The 22,377-nt window shown below is 31.7% G+C and overlaps 2 protein-coding genes, 1 long non-coding RNA gene and 1 pseudogene across 6 annotated transcripts; 1 reads left to right on the top strand and 3 right to left on the bottom strand.

Moving 5' to 3' along the window:
* Positions 1 to 1,508: 1,508 nt before the first annotated feature.
* LOC120074451 (F-box protein SKIP19-like) lies at positions 1,509 to 5,540 on the bottom strand. Its single transcript, XM_039027578.2, has 3 exons — positions 5,020 to 5,540; positions 3,059 to 3,873; positions 1,509 to 2,342 (listed from the first exon to the last, which is right to left on the bottom strand). Exons 1-2 carry the CDS (start codon positions 5,346 to 5,348, stop codon positions 3,207 to 3,209), a joined length of 996 nt encoding a protein of 331 aa, XP_038883506.1. The 5' UTR covers positions 5,349 to 5,540; the 3' UTR covers positions 1,509 to 2,342; positions 3,059 to 3,206.
* Positions 5,541 to 7,104: 1,564 nt separating this feature from the next.
* On the top strand, positions 7,105 to 10,520 carry LOC120072578 (uncharacterized). 4 transcript variants are annotated; one of them, XR_005480540.2, is made up of 5 exons: positions 7,105 to 7,372; positions 8,107 to 8,584; positions 8,728 to 8,792; positions 9,576 to 9,730; positions 9,913 to 10,520. It is a non-coding gene; the product is annotated as an uncharacterized LOC120072578 (long non-coding RNA). The 4 variants fall into 4 exon arrangements; XR_005480539.2 differs by lacking the exon at positions 8,728 to 8,792; XR_005480542.2 differs by lacking the exon at positions 9,576 to 9,730 and having other exon boundaries at positions 7,135 to 7,372; positions 9,913 to 10,154.
* A 1,076-nt stretch (positions 10,521 to 11,596) lies between these two features.
* Positions 11,597 to 12,016, bottom strand: LOC120073051 (protein ASYMMETRIC LEAVES 2 pseudogene; annotated as a pseudogene).
* A 2,151-nt stretch (positions 12,017 to 14,167) lies between these two features.
* Positions 14,168 to 20,092, bottom strand: LOC120074035 (nucleoporin protein Ndc1-Nup protein). The gene is made up of 4 exons (XM_039027014.2): positions 19,207 to 20,092; positions 17,831 to 18,055; positions 15,551 to 15,931; positions 14,168 to 14,845 (listed from the first exon to the last, which is right to left on the bottom strand). The coding sequence occupies exons 1-4, from the start codon at positions 19,807 to 19,809 to the stop codon at positions 14,381 to 14,383; spliced, it is 1,674 nt and encodes a 557-aa protein (XP_038882942.1). The 5' UTR covers positions 19,810 to 20,092; the 3' UTR covers positions 14,168 to 14,380.
* Positions 20,093 to 22,377: the final 2,285 nt, after the last annotated feature.

Below are 22,377 nucleotides of genomic sequence, written 5' to 3' on the forward strand. Positions count from 1 at the left end.
ATGCGTGGTCTCCTCGAAATTGGAGAAGGAGAAGAAGAGTATCGTAAGAAGGGGACTAAGAAGAAATAAGGATAGTTTTGTAAAATTGCGGTCAAAATCGCTAGTACGTGGTAAAAAATGGTTCAAATATCATTTTAAGTCTTGAGAAGGGGTGTTTTAGGGTTTAGCATCACTTTGAGCAAATTTAGTCTTTTGAGGTTTTAAGAGATGAGCAAAAATCATTTTAATCAATTTTACAGAACATCAAACGACGGGTAGAATTATTTAAACTACAAAGCAACCACATAGATTTTAGATTGAATATTCGATAGAGCTGAAACAAAAGGACCAGAAAGAAGATCAAGACTAACGAAAAATCTAAAAAAAACTGCGACAGACTATAGTGATGTAGTGGAGCAAATAGAATCGATACTTGTGAGTGATGTATTGGAGCAACTCAACAGTGCCAAAGTACTCAATGTTGATGTCGACCAATTGGCCACAACTACGATCAACAGCGTTCCTGCACATCTCTACCTAGATTTACTTTAAATTGTATATTATCACAACATATTTACGTGGCTAAAGGTTATGATGAATCCTTTCTTTCTTTCTTTGTATCGATAAGAATCAGAAAAGACCAATCTAGGATGTCTGTCAAAGCTGTAATCTTTCCTTCGACTACAAAATGAATTCGTGGGTGAAATCCCAGAAAATGGAACTCGCTCACTTGTGGTGAGTTAAATTGAGTTGGGTTGAAGGACTTTCTAGACCAACCCAATTATTCGAGTGGTTACTTTCTTCAACCCAAATAATCTTAGATGAACCCAATTCTTGGACTGGGTTGGATTGATCGGTGTTCTAATAGAAAGTAAGTTGTTAATATATAAAAATTTGATTTAATTATTTTTATATATTAAATTAAGATTAACAAATCAATTTCAATTTATATAATGAATATTTTCTTTTCAAAGTGCTAAAAAAAACTGTTTTTAAGAGTTATTGGAGAATAAATTATCCAAAAAAATAATAAAACTTAAATAAATATATGTATATATGATTATATCATAAGTAAAAAATATACATGATAAAGTTAATAATAAGTTCGAATGGTTTAGGTCATTTTAGGTCAACCCATCAACCAACCCAACCCACAAAAGTTTCATTTATTTGAGCACAACCCAACCCAAATGAGTTGATAACCCAACCTATGATCAGTTTTTTCGAGTCATCGAATTTTTTTTTAACACGGGTCAAATTCCTCAAAATCTAAGCAGGCTGAGCGAGCTACTGAATTATGAGATCCAGCCTTTGCTCATTAAAGAATTGTGACACTTGTATGATTCCTTTTACTTGGACAAGTTTAGTGTAAAAATGATTTTGTATCTCAACCTTTAATATTATATTTTTGGGAGAAAAAATACAAACCAAACTCAACAAATTATATGAACAAATTATGCACTTCAAAAAGTCAAAATAACTTTTCATATCAATACATCATCCATCCAATTAAAGGGAACACTTAAATCTAATTTGAAGCCAATCTTTTGACATGGAAATACATCCATTAGTTCAAGTATAAGAACATTCCAACACATGGTTAGTTAAATTTCTACACTTGTCTTCCAAAAGTAACTCATATATCAAAATGACAAACCCAAAAAACAAAAGGGCAGGTTGAGTTGTTACTCACTCTGAAAAGAGAAACTTCTCATACTAGTCTTGAAGTTCGAAAGAGGTAAAAACACAGGGCTTTCCAACATAACCTCCTAAATCTAACCTATCTAATGTTAATAATATTCTGGGAAGTCATCATTGGTCAAATAAATCGAGTTTTGTGAAGTCCTCATAGTCAGAGTAATTGACATACCCTGGAAAACCAAAGTGGTTGCCAGTACCATCGTCATAATGATCACGATCACTAACAAAGCTAATTTCACTAGAATAACCATCGTCGTGATCATGAGCTAGATGCAAAATTTTGATCTTATCAGCACATTTTTGTCCCAACTATCCCGCCAATAAATCTAAATTAAAACATTGGCATAAATCTAGAGATTCTAAATCAAGACAGCCATCAAGAACGGTCTGCAAGCCCGTGTTAGTTAGGTCATTGCACAATATTTGAAGATGATGCAACTTAGGCATAGTTTCAGCAATTGCAAGGGCCTCATTGTCACAAACCATCCCTCCGGAGAACTGTTTGTTCAGTTTCAGCAATTTCAGAAGAGGGCAACACTGTCCAACAGCTTTCAAAGTTTCCACAAAAAATGAACAATGGATGGTTTGAAACTGCTTCAGACAATCTCTTGTCTGAAATGTCATGGCAAAATGCAATCCGGAGTCTTCTAAGTCGATTTGAACTGCAACAGGGGAATATGTAGAGAAGAAAGAAACATCAAAATAGAAAAAAATATATGAAACATAAAACTTGCATAACGGAAGTTGACACGATAAGAAAATAGTTTCAAACAATCTTCTTACTAGGGGTTGTTCACAATTTGGATTAGTGGAAACTGCTTTTCATTCAAATAGACAACAACGATAAAGGAAAAAATAAATGGAATTGCATATGGAAGAAGGATGAATAGTATTTTCACAAGAAATTGCAGTAATGACTGGCATCCAAACTTCCTCTCTTTCGATGTTCTATTTTGATTCTAAAAAATCCACTTAATCTTCTTGCTTAAAGTCGAATAACATTAAACAGAAATGTTATGTTCCAGCCTACAAACTCATGTTATGTCAATATACTGATCTTGAGTATGGAAATGAAACATCTCCGATATGCATCATGCAAAACAGAAATATAACAGCGAAAAACAAAAGTAGATTTTAACTCAGAACTTCAGACCAAAAACAGAAAAATTGAAATGATAAAAACGGGAAACAAAGTAAAATTTACACCACAAGCTCGAGATGCAATCGCCAGAACATCAAACAACATAAGAATTATTTGAACTATCAAAGCAACTACACAAGATTATAGAAAGAACCATAAAAGTAGATCAAGATAACGAAACAACTCAAAATACTGAGAAAGACTAAAGAGATGCAGTGGAGCAGATAAAATCGATACCTCTGACTGATGTATTGGAGCAATTCATCGAAGCCAAAGTACACAATGTTGATTTCAAGTTTTCAACCAATTGGTTACGACTACGGTCAACATTGTGCTTGCAGATAGCCTCCAAGTTGTACTTCATCTAAATCTAACTTGACAAATGTTAATAATATTCCATGGAGTCATCATCATGGTCAAAGAGACCGAGTTTTGTGAAGTCCTCATAGTCAGAGTAATTGATTCTTGTGGAGTCGTCATAATCTAAGAAATCACTGTCTACTAAGAAATCATAGTAATCGTGATCAATGCCCGAGAAATCAATCGAATCTTCATCTTCAGAATCATGGTCTCCAAAATGTATAGTTTTGTTAGTACACTCGTGACCATTAGTGAGACGATCATGAGGTAGATGCAAAACTTTGAATCTTTCAGCACATTCTTTTCCCAATTGTCCGTTCAAATTTAAATGGAAACATTGGCGCAAGTCAAGAGACTCTAAATCAGGACAGCCATCAAGAATGGCCTGCAATCCCATGTTAGTTAGGCCATTACCAATTATCTGAAGGTGACGTAACTTGGGCATAGTTTCAGCAATAGCAAGAGCCTCCTTGTTAGTCACCATATCTTCTCTCCAATACTGTTCTTCAATCAGTTTCAGCCATTTCAGAAGAGGGCAACACCGTCCAACAGTTTTCAAAGTTTCCACATCAAATGAATAGATGAAGATTTCAAGATGCTCCAACAATGGAAGTCTTGAAATTGCTTCGGTCAATCCCTCATCTGAGATGTCATAGCAATCTGCAAGCCGGAGTCTTCTAAGTTGATTTGAACTGCATCGGGTGAATATTTATCGAAAGAAACATCAAAATCGAGGAAATATGAAACTCATAAAAATAAAACTCCCGCATCAAAAGTTATGTTTCTAAACACACAGGCAGGCCATCAGGAAATACTTGACAAAAAAAAATAATAATAAATAAATAAATAAATCCAAGCAAATCTTAAGTGACTCCCAAGTTACTTACAAGGGGTTGCTCCCCAGTCTCCATTTTGACTAGTGATTTTTTTTTTTTTTCTATCAAATGGAAGACAAGAATAAAGAAAAAATAAATGGGATTGCAGATGCCTCCATTGAGTTCAACTACCAAGGTCAGTGCCAAGGTAGAAATTTTAATGAAATATTTGACAATTCTGATGGAAAAAGAATAAAATAGTATTTCCACAAGAAATTGCAGCAATGATTGGCATTTAGGCATCCTCTCTTATATCAGAGAATACTTCCGAACATCACTTTAAAACTTGTCGCCCACATGAGCAGAACAATACTTTATGAGGCAGCAGGCACACTAGGGAGAAAGAAAATTCATTATAGCAGCTGTTAGAATTTGGAGATGACACGCCAAAATATAAAATATTATTCTAAGTTCGTTTTCGCTGGCCATTACTTAACAATTTTTTTTGGATACAGACTCTGCCTTGTGTTAAAATTTTAAAATGTTTTCTACATGCAATAAATGAAATATATGAACTTCAATCTATTCCACACCACCTTTATAGATGTTTCAAAATTAATTTCATCCTAAACTTCCACACTTCCTTTAAATCCTTATATACTTTCCACATACGTCCTTTGAGAATGGAACTGGACCATCTCTGAATTGTATTACATACATTACAGAAATATAACAGCAAATAACAAAAAGAACAGAACAACAGAAATCATAAAGACTAGAACAAAGACAGGTGGAACAACACATCTGCAAAATAAAATCTATACTGCAAATTCAAGATTCAATGCCAGAACATCGAACTGACAATAGAACTGTTTCAACTACCACAGTAACTACACACGATTTTAGACCGATTTCTCCATAGCCCTAGAACCAAAGAATCTTAAAAGAACGCCAAGATTATAAAAACAGCCCGAAATACTGCGAAAGGCTAAAGTGATGCGGTGGAGCAAAATGAATCGATACCTCTGAGTGATGTATTGGAGCAACTCATCAGTGCCGAAGTACTCAATGTTGATGTCGATCAATTGGCCACAACTACGGTCGACAGCGTGCCTGCACATGATCTCCAAATCGTGATCCATATCATACAAATTACCCGAATTGCGCATATCGATGACACGCCACATGAGAGGATCCTTGCAGATCTTACGCCAGGAAGAGCAGACGTTTTGAGCACTGGTGAGGATTTCAATGGCGCCAAGCTTCAGTAATATCATAGACATTACTTCTGCAGGCAGATCAAGCCAGTTCCTCGCTTCCGCTTCCGACTGAATCACGGAGTTCGACTCCATGAGATGGTAATCGATTGGACCAGGAAACAAGCAAATTGAATGGACACCGTATTGAATTTCTGAGAAAATTGGAGGAATTCGAGGACGTTTCGAAATGGAAACGAGGATAATGTATATTAGGGTTTGCCCGTTAAACCGCAATAATTTAGTTCATCACATTGATATGTAACGATTTGTGTCAATTTACTTCTTGAATTTTGATGAGAAAATTTGAAATCAATTTTTATTATTTATGATGCAGATTTTGTATTTTATAAAATTATTGAACTTCTAATTAATTTATAGGATAATTATAATTTTAATAAAAAAAAATAAAAATTGAGTGCGTGATTTTAAATTTTGTTTTTTTACAAACATGTAAAAAAAAATTTATGCCTAAAAAGTTGATTGCTATCTATTCTATGTGATTGCTATTTGATCGTCAACTATAAAATAAATGAAATCATGACTTTAATTTCTTAAAATATATTTGATATATAATGTAATTTTTTTTAATTTATCGATTTATTTAGGCAAAAAATCTCATTAAATTTTTTTACGGTTAGAAAAAATGGGGATAAAACTTCGATCTCTTATTTCTTAACCCATAAGCCTTATTTTTTATTGGTTGAGTTGAAGGTGAGTAATTGTGAAAAAAAGAAATATTGGACGGTGGTACACTTGTAAAACAAGAAACATGCAGAATTCTTTCTTGATTTATTTTTGCAATGGCCCATTATTAAGGGCAGCAATACACATATATAAATATTTGTTTATGATCTAGTGTTTGTACTATCGATCTCAACATTAGAAATTCGATTCCTCCACCCTACTTTAATTATAATACTGAATTTGTACAGAGGTTTGTCGTAAAGTGTAGAAGGGTCGTGAGCTCCCTCTATCAGTAAAGAATAAAAAGAGAGACATCTTCATCATAGTAGAACCTGCAATTGTAGAAGACTGAACGTAGTGGCGAACCAATCTATTTATCGATGTTGTTCTCCTTTTTTTCTTTATTTTATTATTTATTATTTTACGATCAATTACTTATTTGGTTCTAACCTGTAAAGTAGGAGTTTGAGGTATAACTTAGTTTATTCCACATTTATTTAAATCTAGCATAAATTTCCAACACTAATTTTTACAATAGGCACTGAATCATTGAAAATTTTAAAGTACAAGAATTAAATTGTTACATAGTCAAGTTTATGGATTAAATTGTTACAAAAATAAAAGTTCGGAGACTAAATCATTACAAACCAAAGTTCAAAAACTAAATTTTTACTTTTATTAAAGTTTAGGGACTATAAGTGATTTTTAACCAAATTGAAATATAACTTTTTTGTAATGGTATAAAAAGTTTATTTAATATGTAAAATGAATCATCCTCAGTGTCGGCATTGGCATCGTAGAAAAATAGAAGGAAACTTGTGTAAAAGTTATAATATTAATCTCAACAAATATATAGGCCTATTATTACACTTAAAAAAAACACATACTTTGTAAATTTTCAATTCTATTAAATTGGACCTTAGTTAAATGTCAAATCCTTCATTTAGAGTTTGTTAATTTATCCACTAATTTTAGTATAGAAAAAGTAGAGCGATAATCTTTATAAATGCATCACATTTGGATTGATTTGAAAAAAAAATATGTTTTTTTTATTTGAGAAAAAAAAATGTTTTCAAAAACTCAATTTTATTTATTTATTTTATTTTATTTTGATAAAAATGGTTGAAAATACGCTTTAAAAAGACATTTTAAAATTTTTAAAATCAAGCAATGTAAGCGGCCAAGGGCATCTAATAGGAAGGTTAACATTTGGGAAGTGGGAACTAAGAAGGGCGATGGCTTTCCGGCGCCGCCGGTTTGCCAATCCTTCTCACACACTCACAACGGCTTCTTCTCACAGAACAAACTCTCCATATCAGTTCCGTAGAATCTCCCGACATCGCGAAAGCTTTCCCCTCCACCCATTCAATCGTTCGTTTACAGCGCGCCGTCTGGGATTCTCATTATAAATTCATCTTCTTCATGTTTTACAGGTGATTATCTCTCTTTTTCTTTCAAACTTTAGTTATAATCAAGTGAAATCATCTGAAATTTCGTTCACACACAAATATTTGCTCCAATTTCGTAAACAGCCCGATGTAACATTTTGTTTTTTATTTTTATTTTTGAAAATGGAGCTTATCAGCACTATCTATCCCGCTAAATTTCTTCTTTTGTTATCTATCTTTCATCCATGTTTAAAAAATTAAGTCAAATTTTTAGAACGCATTCAAAAAGTTGTTTATGTTTAAGAATTCAACCATTGAATATGTAAATTATTATAAAAAATGTGGATGAAATAAGTTTAATTTTCAAAAATAAAAATAAAAAACTAAATGAGGTTTTCAATTTTCGTTTCAAATTTATTGGGTCGTGGATGTTTTGGAGTTGGATAGTGATTTTTGGAGATTTTTCATAAACTTATCTTTTTATAAAAGAAATAATTTTATTGATGGTATAAAATTAGAAAAAGAAATAATTTCATTGATGGTATGAAATTAGAGAAGAAGAGGAGACCCAAAGAAGAGTTACAAAGACCTTTCCAATTGGAAAGGAGCATGGTAAAGTTATAGTTGTGAAATAAGGGGAACATTTTTTAACTATAGCATCAAAAAATCTAGAGGGGATTTCTTTATCTTAGAAAATTTTTATATGCATTTATTGCCATAATTCCAGCAGAGGGCTCTCATAAAATTCTCTGAAATCATCTTTTTTCTCCTTTTTGTAGGGGTGTCCACTAAGAGTGTATGAGAGATGAGATTAGGATCTTCCAGGAGGACTGCTTGCCAATGTGGAGACAAAACCATATGGGGACAATGTTCTTTGAAGCTTTTCATGAGTATTAATGGCTGTGTGGTAGCTCCCATAGGAAGAAGTTTACCTTTTTTTGGATAATGCTCTTTCCAAATCAAATCATTGATAGGCAAAGCATAATATGTGTTAGAGGGACTCTATCACGCAAGAGAGATCCGTTGGAGAAGATACCATTCGGTTCGGACGTCCATAATCGTTTGTCAGGACTATGAGACTAGGAGATTGTGGACAAGCATTGCATAAGAGCTCCATATTCATCGATTTCTATATCTGTTTGGTTTCTTCTCAACCTCAAATTCCAGAAGGCAGAATCCACCATTATTTAAGAGAAGAATAAGTTACGAAGGGAAAGTGTGTTTTATGTTTTGGACGATGAAGATTGCATTTAGTAGGTAACTGAATGATTTGTCATGTTCTTAGCCTATTTATAAATCTGGTGTCGTAAAATTCTTATATTCTCTCATTATATTGAGAAAGTACACCACTCTTTACAAAAGTTGTATGTTTATCTGTTTATTTGTCTGTCAATCTGTAGTTTTGAAGATTGCATAAATGACTCTGTTATTATATACTTGTTGCAAGCCCATGATAGCTTACCGGGTAATTCTAATTCAACTAATGTTTGCGTTTTGAATTGATATAATTTTTAGCTCATATTGATGGCTTAGCTAGGGTTCATACTCTTCTAATTTGCAATTATTGATATCTTGCACGTTAATCTGATATTTGATTTAAATTGTCTAGTTGTTGGGTTTCTATTAGTTTTAAATGTTTAACACATAATTCTTAAAAAAAAAAAAAAAAAAAAAACAGGATCATTGTTCGTAACTCTTGCCATATACGTCCTTTTCAGCTGCAAGCTCCGCCCCAACTAGGCTGTCAAATTGTTCATTCTATTCACCCAAGTTAATTGATATGTGTAGTTTATACATGCTGCAGTTTTTGGTTTTGTGCATTTCATTTGTAGTCATAGTTTTACTTCATATAATACAGTTCACTGTGATATTAGAGCTTCACGTTGAGAAGTTTGTCTCGTGAGGTTTAAAAACAGTGGTATATCAATTAGAGCTTCATGAAACCCTTTTGATTATGAGGTGATCACTTGGATGAACTTTGGAAGTCGGTGGCTCTACATAGTACATATGGTCCTTCCTAAGTTTTACGTTTCTCCCTGGACATCGGTGACGATTATTTTGTCTGGAATTGTACGACAGGTCTTATTGTGCTTTACTAGCCTCTTTTTTGTGAACTTGTTCTTTGGATGCATTTCGAGTCTTGTGTTTTTTTTTTTTTTTTTTTTTTAATGAAAGTTTAATTTTTTATAATATACGTTAGGTTTTATCTACTTACTAACATTGCTCTCTTACTGTTGTGAACACATAGCGATCAAAAAGTTTAGAAGAACCCCATTCAGTTTTTGTTTATCTTCTTCTTTTAGCCAAAATATGGAATGTGTGTGCATGCGCATGTTCATATGCCTGAGATAGCTGAAATCTCAATATGACAACACAATACTTCAACGAAGTCTATTCACACAGGTGTTATGCTTGCTTCTGTTTGTTTTTCAAATGTCTCATTCGTATATCTCTTTCTCGCTGTTTATCATTTAACTTCTGATTGACATAGAACATTCGCTGCAACAGTATCGTTGAGTGCATTTTGACCCTTTTCCGACTTAATTTCCAGCTATTTAGCTCATTTGTTTGATTCTTTCTTTCAGATTCCATCACAGGAGGTGTTAAATCTGGTTTGTCGATCAGCCACGATTAGATTGTGTAAACTGTAAACCAAAGCTCTGATAGGTTTTCGGTCTATTGCATCTGTTGACGACATTCAATCTCAAATTCATGTGTTATGTATCTTGTTTACCTTTTCTATTTCCAATTTTGTTGAGGAAGAATGATGTAGAAAAATGTCATTTTCTTTCTAGGCAGCAGAAAAGTAATGAAATTTGATATCTCACATCTACATGTTCGGTTGATTAGGGGTGTTCGAAAAATCCCACAATCCAGATTATCCAATCCAAACTACAAGGGTTGGGTTGTATTAGTTTTTTTCTTAGATTGGGTTGGGTTTAACTTTTTTTTTTGTTTTTGTTAGGTTGGGTTGGTCTCAGGTTGGTTAAGTAAAAAATTCGAATTGACTCAGTTCAACTCGAATTACACGTATGTGCCCGTGCACACATATATTTTTCTCTTGAATTTATGAATTTTTAATATTTTTCTTTTAAAATTGTTATGATGGTTGTATTTGTTTAAAGTTTGTAATAAATATTATGGATATTTGATTTTTAACATTTGAATTATATGAGATCCTAGTTATTAGTAATATGTTGTAGATAATTTTACGTAATATAAAATAATATAAAAAAAAACTATAATCCGACAATCCAACCCAACCTGGATTTTAAGGGTTAGGTTGGGTTTGGTTAGAGATTTTATTCGGATCTTTTGGGTTGTCAATACAATCAACTTGAATTTTTGGTTTGATAAAAAAAAATATCAACGATCCAATCCATATACACCCCTACTCCTGATCCCTTGGTTATATTTCAGACTATTTTTCAGTCTTATTTTTCTTTAAATGAATCTCTTCTACGGAAGTTTCCTACTTGGTATGGTTCATTCAAAAACCTTACTTACGTCTGAAGTTCTGTAAAATACGTCTTCGATTTTGCTGCAAACAATGTTACTCTTGTTCTCAAATGAAGTGCTTGAATCCAAAGTTGAATTATTAAATGAATCAATTTAAATTGTAAGCTTTCTCAAAAGTATATTAATTCATACCTTTTATGGTGTTCGGTTTAGATAAAAAATAGTGTGGAACTTATAATTTTATAAATTAAATTCCTAAATTTTTATAAACAAAATAATTTAAACTTTAAAAATTGTTCGTACATCAATTCTAATTGTCCATTTTATTAATCTTGAAATAATTATATATTTTACATGATATTTTTTAAATAATAAAATAAGTCTAAAGGAATATTAATTAGTATACTTATGAGAAGTTGAAGGTTTAAGCTTATACAATTATAATCAATTATTAGTTTAGAATTTAAATTTATACAATACAATTATTAAAATGTATAAATTAAGATTTTTTCAAGTTGTTATTATCAAGTCACCGTAACATGCTAACAAATGAAGAATAATAAATAACTTTCTGACTAAAAATTTAGGATAAATTGATTTTTGGTTTGATGTTTTTATTGATACCGTCTTCAAAATTAATAGATTTCTATTGATGCTTTTATTTATCCTTAAATTTTAACTAAAATTTTAAAACTACACACATAAAATAATTCAAATGGTATCGATAAAAACCAATCAAAGATTAAAAATTTGAAAATTTGAAAATAAACAAAACACCAAATTTTAAAAGAAAATATACTTTTATAAAAATCAGTTTGATCTCCGGAAAGCATTTGCATCTTGAGGAGCTTCTGATACTATGTAAGTTGAAAGCTCTCTTCGAGCGATGGCGAGTTCAATTTGAAGTTCATTAAGCCTCTTCTGAAGAATTGATATAAAACCAACGCAGCCATGCACGGGATCACGCTGCCAAGCCTCTGCCTCATAGATTAGAGACTTGGCAGCTTTATCTCGCTCATCATAACTCAATTGATTAAGAAGTTTAGACACGTTACTGGCACCGTAAATCGTATGTATAGCTTCGAATTTTTTAGGCTGATCGGCTGGAAAATGCGGAGCGAAAATGCAATCGGGAAGACACTTTCTTCTTAAAAATTTACATGCTGCGCATGGTGAGCCATAATTGATTGAAGGCTTTTGGGATTGAGAATGAGAATTAGAGGAACTCATGTTAGTTAATTCTCTAAGGTTTCTATAAGCACAATAATATACACAGCCAAATGCTATTTATATATAACAATCTCTTTATCCTTTTCCTTTTCCTTTTTATGTTTAATATATTTAAATATAGTTTTAAGTATTTTTATTTAAAAATTTAAGATAACATTTACTTTTCAGAAAACAAAAATTATTTTTAAATTGTATGGAATTTAAACTATTCTAATTTAGAAAATTTTTAAACAAATAAAAACAAAATTTTAAATTGTATTTAACTCTGAAATAGTTCACTTTTAAGAATAACAAAAATAAAAATAAAAATGATTTGCCATTATTAAATTCTCTATTCTTGAAATTTTTTTATTAAGTTTTCTGGGATAAAACAAAGATTTAATTTCTCGTCTAAATTATTTTTTCTACAAAAATCTATTTGTTTTTATTAAAAAAATCTTCAATAAAATGAAGAGATAATATTTACAATACAAAAATATATATATATATATTTAATACCAAATAATATGATTATCTGATTATCCATACATATAGTTCAAATGTTCTATTATTAAGATAAGATTTATTTTTTTTAGAAAACAAAAATTATTGTGAAACATGTGTGATTTAGAATTTTAATTTAGAATTTTTTTAAGTAAATAAAAATAAAATTTAAAATTTCATTTAATTTTGAAATAATATTTTTTTTAAGAATAATAAAAATAAAAGCATCCATTAAGTGGAGGCTTTTTGGGTTGGGATTTGGAGGAACTCATAATAAAGAATGAAACCCATGTTTTTATAATTCTATATTAAGTTTGCAACATAAAAATCAAAATAATAAATATTTCTATAATTCTTACTGTTTCCGTTTTTTTTTTTTTTTTTCTTAAAAATGTTTTGTATATTAGATGAAATAAATAATTTTATCTACGACTCATTAAAAAAAAGAAAAGAAAAAAGCCAGTACTATTTAGGCCGCAACGTGGAACTAAAAGAAAAAAAAACTAATAAAATAAAATAGGTAAAATTGTACAAACCTGAACAACTATAAAGTTTATTACAATCACACTCGATAACTTTTAATTTGTTTAATTATACCCTTTTGTTGATTCATGATATTAAGGAAGAATTATTTTTTTTGGTACAATTGGGATAGAAGATTCAACGGACCTCGTGTTTATTAATACACTCATTTCCATTGTGGTTGGTTTGACACCTAAATGAAAACTGTTAAAATGTATTCGTTTGAGTAAATATTTACAAATTTGTCATAGATGGTTAAATTTTGCATATGTATTTTCTTATTTTGTTATATTATTTTTGTGATTATTTTTTCTTTTATTCTTATATATATATATATAGTTGGAAGATTTCTTTCTAAAATATCAATATACTTTTTTTAATCTGATTTATTTAATAAATAAAAAGTCAGATTATATCTCAAATTATAAGAATTTATATAATTTTTTTTATTTGATTGTAGACTCTAATGTTGTTTTCAAATTTCATTTTTTTTTTTTTTTACAGTTTTGACTTGATTTCAATTGTATTATAATTGGATTAGATTATTTACCTGTTGTATTATAGTATTTTTAAATATACAAAGAAAATAAAAGAAGGAAAAAAAAAAAACAATCTCATTCAACTTGTAGGCCATAGGTATTATATCTACATAACTTTCTAAATTAAATATGGTCAACGATAATTTATTAAAAAAATTAAATAAAGAGGCAAAGATGTTTTTTACAAGAAAATCAACTTTATTTAGTCTTTGGTTTTTAAAATTGTATTCTTACTTACTGATAAATTTTTATTCTTATTTTATTTTAATATTTAAGAAATGATAATTTTTTTTCATACTAGGTTTCTCCTAAGTTAAAATTTTTAAATTTCTATTAGCCACAACTAAAATAAAAGATCAACATCATTGTAAAAATAAAGTTATATTTTGCATTCTAGAGTAAATTTTTAAAATAGGAGAAAAATATAAAAAATACTAACGTGAACAGAATTCAACTGACATAAATTTGCTCTATCAACTTTGAGTTCTGAAGTTCAATACCCACTCAAATTGAAAAAATAAAATAAAAATAAATTATCAACAATTTCTCCACTAAAAATGAAATTGTGTGGAAAAAGAAAGCTAAAAAAGGTATGAAATTCCAAGTATTGTCAAAAAGGCACATTCAACTAATCGATTTCTGTTTATAAAGGGCAATGTATTACAAACTTACAAACTTAGAACTTCATCAGTCTAGCAATCTCTTCATATTTCAACTGTAACTCTTTAAAAAAACAAAGACAACAAAACTGCCTAACAAGTCGGTATAATTCGCTGAACGGGTCGCACACCGACCCGGGAAAATAAACTCGCCATTATATCTAAGCTTGAAAATCCAAGAAAATATGCAGTTTCTGCAAAAGCAACTCACGGGTACCAAAAGGGGGCTTTTCATCAGTGATCCAATCTTTCTCAAGAACACCAGACTTAGCACTGTTCAGCATCTCGTTATGAAATGCAGAAACAATGAGATAGATCGAGGCCCTCAATACATCTGCGGTTGCATATGCCTTCGAGTGCAGTGGACCACTTTTCTTTTTACCAACTGAAGTATCTACTCTTCTAATACTCGATGTTGCCCACTTAATACCAGCCGGGCCGAATAGTTCGTGTGAAGATTGTATATTAATCTTCTTCCCCATCAGTACTTCAACAGCAAGCAGGCAAGACAACAGTGTGGACATAACAGTAGCATTACTACCAGAGAGCTGCGCAACCCCAAATCGATCTTCCACATGTGAGCGTGCAGTCAACGTAGAAACCGTCCGGGCACACCATGCATATAACTGCAAAGTTTAGCAAGCACAGTCATTATATCCAATAACCACACAGATGTTCTCATTCATTTACAAAGTTCAACGACATTAAAGCTCTAAAAATAGAGGACCTTACGCCTCCATGTAATAAAATAAAAGGATAATGTAATGGGCTGCTATCTTCTACATTGGGCAAGCATAACAATTTGAAAAAGTGAATGCAATTAGATGAGTTTGTCAATCTTAATATGCTTCCCTTTGCTTTCCAATCCGTCCCGAGAAGGAAGAATAAGGGTACCGGGCCATTGATCTTCCGTTCGCAAAAGTTTTAACAGAAGAATTTGCCATGACAGTGAAGGTTTTCACAAAATGTGTACCAGGTACCATGTATCATAAAATGTGTAGTATAATACTAGCCAGACATGCTCATGTGATGGATGGAGAAGGATTTTCCATGACAATGAAGGTTTTCAAACAGTTATACCTTTCACATTCTTTTCTTCGGAAGATTTTAAAATCTAGGTTAATGCATGATAAGAACAGAGTTGACATTGATTCCAATCCAGAAAAAACTATATGCAAAGATTCTAGGATTGATAAGTAAAATCCACTGCAAAACTCCCATAGAGATGAACAAGAACAAAGGAAAAGAAAAAGACATAAAAATAAAACTAGACGAGCTAAAAGAAGAAATCGAGAAAAATAGTTATAGTCCAATTAAAATTGATCCCCAACCTGAAAGTTTTTAAGAGTTTCCAATTGTTTTATGTCCAAGTGAGAGTCCTTTGGCGGTAATAGCTGTTTGGATAGTTGGGAAGTTATGTCTACAGCACCTTCCAAACCTTCACCTAAGTTCAGGGCAAATTGCTCCAGAGGCCTCAAGGATATGGATATAACTCGCTTGTACGTCTCACCTGTTTCTTCAAAAAATGCAGCTCTCCTCCATATATCGACATTAGTCTCACAAACCATGCAGAGATCGAGAAATGCAAGATATTGCAAAAGAGACCCTGAGTTGCTGTCCTCCAAAGCTGCAAAGAGGTACTCACTAGGATTTGTTTCTGCAGCTGCAGATCCCTTTGGAGGTGCAAAAGCAAACCTCTTGGTATGTAGGACCTAAAATTACAAAATCAATCACACAGTAAATAATCAAAAAGCAGGCTTGACAAAAAATGATGTTACAAACTAGTAAATAACCAGACTTAATGGCAGAACAAAAGAGATTAAATCCATGGAGGGCAGCAACATTTTTATCGGAAAACTAACTTACGAATAAATTGTTGCTTTAAGATAGTGACTAAAACTGGAGTGGAGGATCTATCTCTTTGTGAAAACTCTTTATAAGAATCTAGTCCATCTAAAGCATAAAAGCTTCCCATTTTCTTCCCTAATAATATGGACGGGATATTTAAATTTAAGTTAAATTATACAGAACACCCCTGTGACTTCGAAAAAAGTTTGAATTATGTCCCTAGACTTTGAAAACTTTTAAACCCTTAAACTTTACAATTGTTTCAAAACACACCCTCAGATTTTTTCCTTTAAATGAAAGCTGGAAATTGATGTGACAATGAGTAAAATTTGGAAGGCATAATAGACATCATTTACAAATCAATTTTAGCTGCATAGTTTATTAAAAATCATTATGACCATTCAATTACAACTGAAAAAATATCAGTAGCATCATTTACAATATCATTTATATTATGAATTTTTATACCTCAACTATCAAGCTAATTTACATGAATGATGTAAATAATGTGTGTTTTCTAATTTTACAAATCAACAAGCACTTCAAATTTAGGGCTAAAGTTTAGGGACATACTAAAATGGCCCAGATAACAGGGGTGTTTTCTTAAATTTATGTGGAATGCTTCCTTTTCTGCGAGGAAGTCCCTTTGTAGAATTTATAACAAGATGGCAAAAGTCAGGTCACAGAGTTTCAATTAAATGGTCTTTTAGAATAGTGCTTCCATAACCATATAGCCTGGTAAAGCTCTAAAAATTCTTGTTCAAACCAGTATCGAGTTCAGCAATAATTGCCTAAAAATTAAGTCTATCAGATTGTCTCCAAGAGGGGGTATATTCATCAAACTCAAAAGTCACAAAAAATCAGAATATCTGCTGCAAGCCACAAAGTACTCAACAAAATGTTCTCGATGTGTAAATCACAGTCATAATGGGGTAGTTCAAGTTAGTTTAATTTAAAGTCTCAATATGTCATCAGGGAATGTTTGAATTGCCATTGAGGTTACATGAAGTGGGGGCATCATTGAACAGTTCCCACTGTGTGAGATGAATCATGAAGAAGGAAAGAGAACAACATAGATAATAAATAACTTGGTAGATTAGAATAATAATATGAACTTTTCACAAAGCCATCAATTCCACTTCAAAAACCTAATAGGGACTACCGACATGGCTCACTTAATGACATTAATGTGAAAAGAGAGAGCATGAAAAGCCAAGGGACATTAAAGTGGTGATCTATAGGTAAGGATTGTTGGAGCACCGACATAATTTTGAGGAAAGATATATAACCAGTGGACCCACTTAGTTAAGAGTACACATGGTTAATGGAACAATTTTTTCAAATGAACGATTTGAAGACCTCTATTCTTTTAGTAATAATGGAACAATTCTATTCTATTCGTAGGAACGAATCCATTTTCCTTTTTCTACGTAATCAAAGTCGTACATACAGTCTGAACCTTTGAGTTGAGTCCAATATTGAAATTCTTCTATAGCTGTGATAAATAATAATAATAAAAAATTATATTAAAATAAGAGAAAAGAATTCAAAAAACTACGGACTTGGATTGGATTGGCACTATAGAGATAATCAACATACAGATCATAATTTGGCAATCAATTTCTTATGTCACTCTGGTTGTAATGAAAGTTATTCTCCAAGACATTGCAGAACATAAAAATCTCAGCAAAATAAGGCATGAGATTATGATGTGACAAACATAGTTGATATTGGTTATCAAACCTAAAGCACAATGTACTAACCCGATGTAAGTGGTGAGTCAATTCCCAAGAAAGAAATACTGCAAAGCTTCCAATGAATAGAATGGCCTGGTTAGCAATGAATTTCCTGACTGTAACATTTCTCTTAAGTTGATCCGGCAGAAGGATTATTAGTACCGCTGAAAATAGGAAAGTTGCAGCAGAAAGTTTGGAAGCCAACGTGGTAGCTGATGGAAAACCCATCTTGAAGCTGAAAAAGGGGGGACGCTGTTGATAAAAGTATTTGCAATCAGTAAACCAGAAACTTAAAATTTTGACCATGAAACATGCAAGAGCACAAATAAAGATAAGTTGTGAAGTAAATATGGTAGCTAAGCTTAAAGTTCGAACCGACCGAAGGGACTTGACTTATTCGAACCGAACGATAGCGGCTTCTTTCATTTGTTTTCTGGTAATAAGCCTATCTACAGAAGCAACTGAACTACGGCATATCAAAAGAAAACAACACTGGATTTCATATTCTAATGGTGAGTTAATGATTGTATAGAGAAGTCTTCAAAATGAACAAATAGGCAAAAAATTGTGTATAAACAATCAACAACAGATATCTAGCATCAGTCTCTAACTAAAGCAGAAATTCAACCACTATAACAAAATCACTGATTGGAAATTGAAGAATGTATTTTATTAATAACAAGCATTACGTAACAGAAAGTATCCTCCCAAATTTAATCCTAAATGTACCCAAAGAAGCAGTAAGGCGTACAGCATTCAAAATCTCCCAAGTTATTTTCTTATGCATCCTAAGAAATACTCCATATTCAACATAGTTCTCAAAGCTGTTGTCATAACTACTAAGATCCAAAGACATTTTCTTCTGGACAGAACATCTGACAAGTATAATCTGTTTTCAATAAGAAAGTATCAAACTAATCTCACATCTTCTAAGTTGAAATCAATAAATACCAACAGACAAACTAAGCCGGTAGTTCCCTCTCAAGTACTCCAAACTCCCAATAGAAAGTACAAACATATAAACAACTAACAGCTAACACAGACTTAAAAAATCAAAATGTATGTAATGCAGCATTGCCGTGATATTCAACAATGAGTCCCAGTAGAAACTAAGGCCCCTGTAAATTTTGGAAATAAAGTATATACTAATTCAGTGTCTTCTCTTTGCACTCAAGCCCTAATATATCAGATGTAAGACGATCAGAACACCGATTAGGCAATTACCAATTCAAAAAATCCCACAACAACTCCATTCTGAAGGGTTCACACAACTAGCTATTTCTTCATACTCAAAACCAGCCGAGTAAATTATAATTACTCATTATAACATCCCAAGTTCCACTCTTCTAACAACCAGACAGAAGATAAACAATAAAACTACGAACGGAGGACCGAAAACTAACCTGTATGATTGGGAACGTTAGAACCCATCTTTTCTTGTAAACATAGAAAACGCCATAAATCAGACCCATCAAGAGACCCGTATGCCACGCACTTCTAAGACCATCTGATTTCCCCCAACATATGGAAACTGCCGCCAAGGAACCCGAAACTGCAGTTGCCACTACAAACAGAACCAAAGAGAACGAAACCATAGCCCGACGGCGAAAATCCGCCGAAGCCGAAGCCGATGCCGATGAAACATTATCACCGCCTGAGACTACAAGAAACCGAACAAGCCCAAAAGCGAGCTCAAGCGGCGCGGCAGGTCGCTCAAGCTGGGGGGAAGCAAGAAGAGAAAGGGAAGCAGAGAAGAGAAGCTGAGAGAGATGAAATGTAAGAAAAGTAAGGAACCCAGTGAGCAATGAAGCAAAAGGGGGAGATGGGTTTGTAGTCCCACTTGAGGAATTGGTAAAAGAAACAGAAGAAACAGCTGAAACGAAGATTTTGAAGAGGAAAAAGACGATGGTTGAAGGAATAGACTGCCAAATAAGGAAACCCAGAAAGCGATTCTTGACAACCATTTCTGGGGGTCCGAAAAACGGAGAAGACGAAGACATCTTCATGTGGGTTTTTCTTTACAGAATCAAAATCGAAGCCTGTGGCTATGGCGATCTACGTCCTTGAGAGTTGAAATTAATCAACTGGGTTTGCTTGCAAGGAAATTTAGAAGCGAGTTAAATTGTGGGATGCTTCAAAGGGGATTCCAATTTTCATCTCCCAATTCAATTTGTTTGAAGCGCACAAACCTCAACTACAACTACAAAGCTCCTTTTAGGGGGGAAAACGCTGAATGCACTCACACCACAGTACCTCTCCCATTTTTTTCCATTACAAAAATTGAAATTTGAAGGAAAAAAAAACACTTATTTTTGTTTTAACATTTTTATTTTTAAAAATAATATATTTTCTTTTATGGTAGATGTCCACGAGATGGGACAAGTTGAGATGTCATTCCCATCTCCATCTCCGCTCCCTATTTCATTCTCCATCCCCGTAAAATTTCGTACGGGGATCGGATTTCCTATAGGAAATTTTTCCCTGTTATTTTTTATTTTTATTTTTATTTTTTTAAAAAAATCAATTAACTTAAATCACTGTGAACAAATTTTAATTAAATAATTAACTTTATCATTAAATTGTTTATTAGAGTTAAGTTTGACAATTTAAATTTAAAGATAAATTACTCAAATCTTAGCTTAAAAATACTAATTAATTTTTAGTAGATATAAATAAATATAAATCAAATTATTCACATATATAATCTAAATTTAAATATTCAATTTGAACCTACTCATTATCTTTCCCAATAAAAAATCAAAATTTAAATTTAAATATAATATTTATATAATAATAATAATAACATAACATTATATAACTATATGAAATAAATAGGTATAAGCTAATTGGGGCGAGGGCGGCATTCCCTAACTCCGTTTAAGAATTTTTTCTCTATTCCTTCCTCCATTCCCTACCTAATCAGAGAATCTCCGCCCCATTCGGGGACGGGTCCCGTCCCCGTAAAATATTGGACATCTCTAATCTCCATTCGATAACCATTTACCTTTTAACATATAAGAATCAATCTTACAAACACCATTCTCTTATAATTTTCTATATTTTATTATCCACTTATTTTGAAAGTTAAAAGAAGTAGAATTCAAATTTCGAATTTGATTAAGAATTAAAGTGTAATCTTGAGAAAGATGAAAATACAATTTGAAAAATTGAAAGAAAACGATAATAAATTACAAAAACAAAAAATGGAATCTATCATTAAAAGAGGCTAAAATTATTTTTCTTTTTCTTTTCTTTTCTTTTTTTTAAAAAAAAAACTGCATCTTGCTCGGTAAAATTATAAAAAATGTCCCGAAATCTATACTTTGTATAAAAAATATTCCCAAAGTTTCAAAAGTTTCAAGAATACCCTTAAACTTTCAAAAAAAAGTTTAAAAAATACTCTTGTTGTTAGTTTTGGATAGAAATTATTAAAGTTTTGTTTCAAAAATAGCCATGAACTTTCAAAACGTTTGAAAAATTATCCTTAACTTAATAAAAATTCAAAATAACTCCACAGTTAGTATTTGAACAAAAATTGTTAATTCCCCATGACAAAAATGACTTTAAAAATAAAAAATTAAAAAAATTAAAAATTGCTCCTACTAATCAATTTGTTTGAAGTTTTCTTAAGTTCGAAAAGAACCAATTTTAAAACAAATTATATAGATATCCTCATTTTTTTCATATATGTACTCTCATATTTCTCTTAATTTTTCAATTCTTAGCTTACACCAATTTTCTAAACAACCAAAATGTTAAAGTTAAAACATAAAATACTGCAAAATTTCAAAAAATTCCAATATCAAAATCTCTTCTTGAAACATACCAAAACGATAAATAGTCAAATAAAAAAAGTATTTGACTATTATCGTACATATAAGTACTTTCATATTTCTCTTAATTTTCCAATTCTTAGCTTACACCAATTTTCTCAACAACCAAAACATACCAAAATGTTGCGACACTGAAGGCCCCCTCACAAAGCGCCTTGGAGAGTAAATTGTAAGGAGTGTTTCTTCATGCGTGTATATCAAATGGAGAGCGTTGCGGCGCCGCAAGGCAACATTGCAACGCTTGCCTAGTGGCGTGGGAGACAAGTGTCGTAACACTTGCACAATGTCGTGTCTCCCCTTGCTCGATTTTGCCGTTTTGTCTTATATTATCAATTGCTCCATTGAAGCCTGAATTGTATCCGGAATGTCCCGACGACTTCTTTTGTTTGATAACCTATCTAAGAACTAAAACAAAAATTAAATTCCTAAGAACCAACATGATTTAGGTTGATACTTTTTTTATTTGATTATTTATCATTTTAGTATGTTTTAAGAGAAGATTTTGATTTTGAAATTTTTTGGTATTTTATGTTTTAATTTAAAATTTTGGTTTTTATTTTTGTTGTTGAGAAAGTTGGTGTAAGCTAAGAATTGAAAAATTAAGAGAAATATGAGAGTATCTATATGAAAAAAAATATATATCTATATAATTTATTTTAAAATGGGTTCTTTTCGAATTTAAGAAAACTTCAAACAAATTTATCGGTAAGAACATTTTTTAATTTTTTTTTTTTTTTTAAA

This window comes from Benincasa hispida, chromosome 3, assembly GCF_027475165.1.
Source record: "Benincasa hispida cultivar pf3 chromosome 3, pf3_genome.v1.1, whole genome shotgun sequence".
Lineage (NCBI taxonomy): Eukaryota > Viridiplantae > Streptophyta > Magnoliopsida > Cucurbitales > Cucurbitaceae > Benincasa > Benincasa hispida.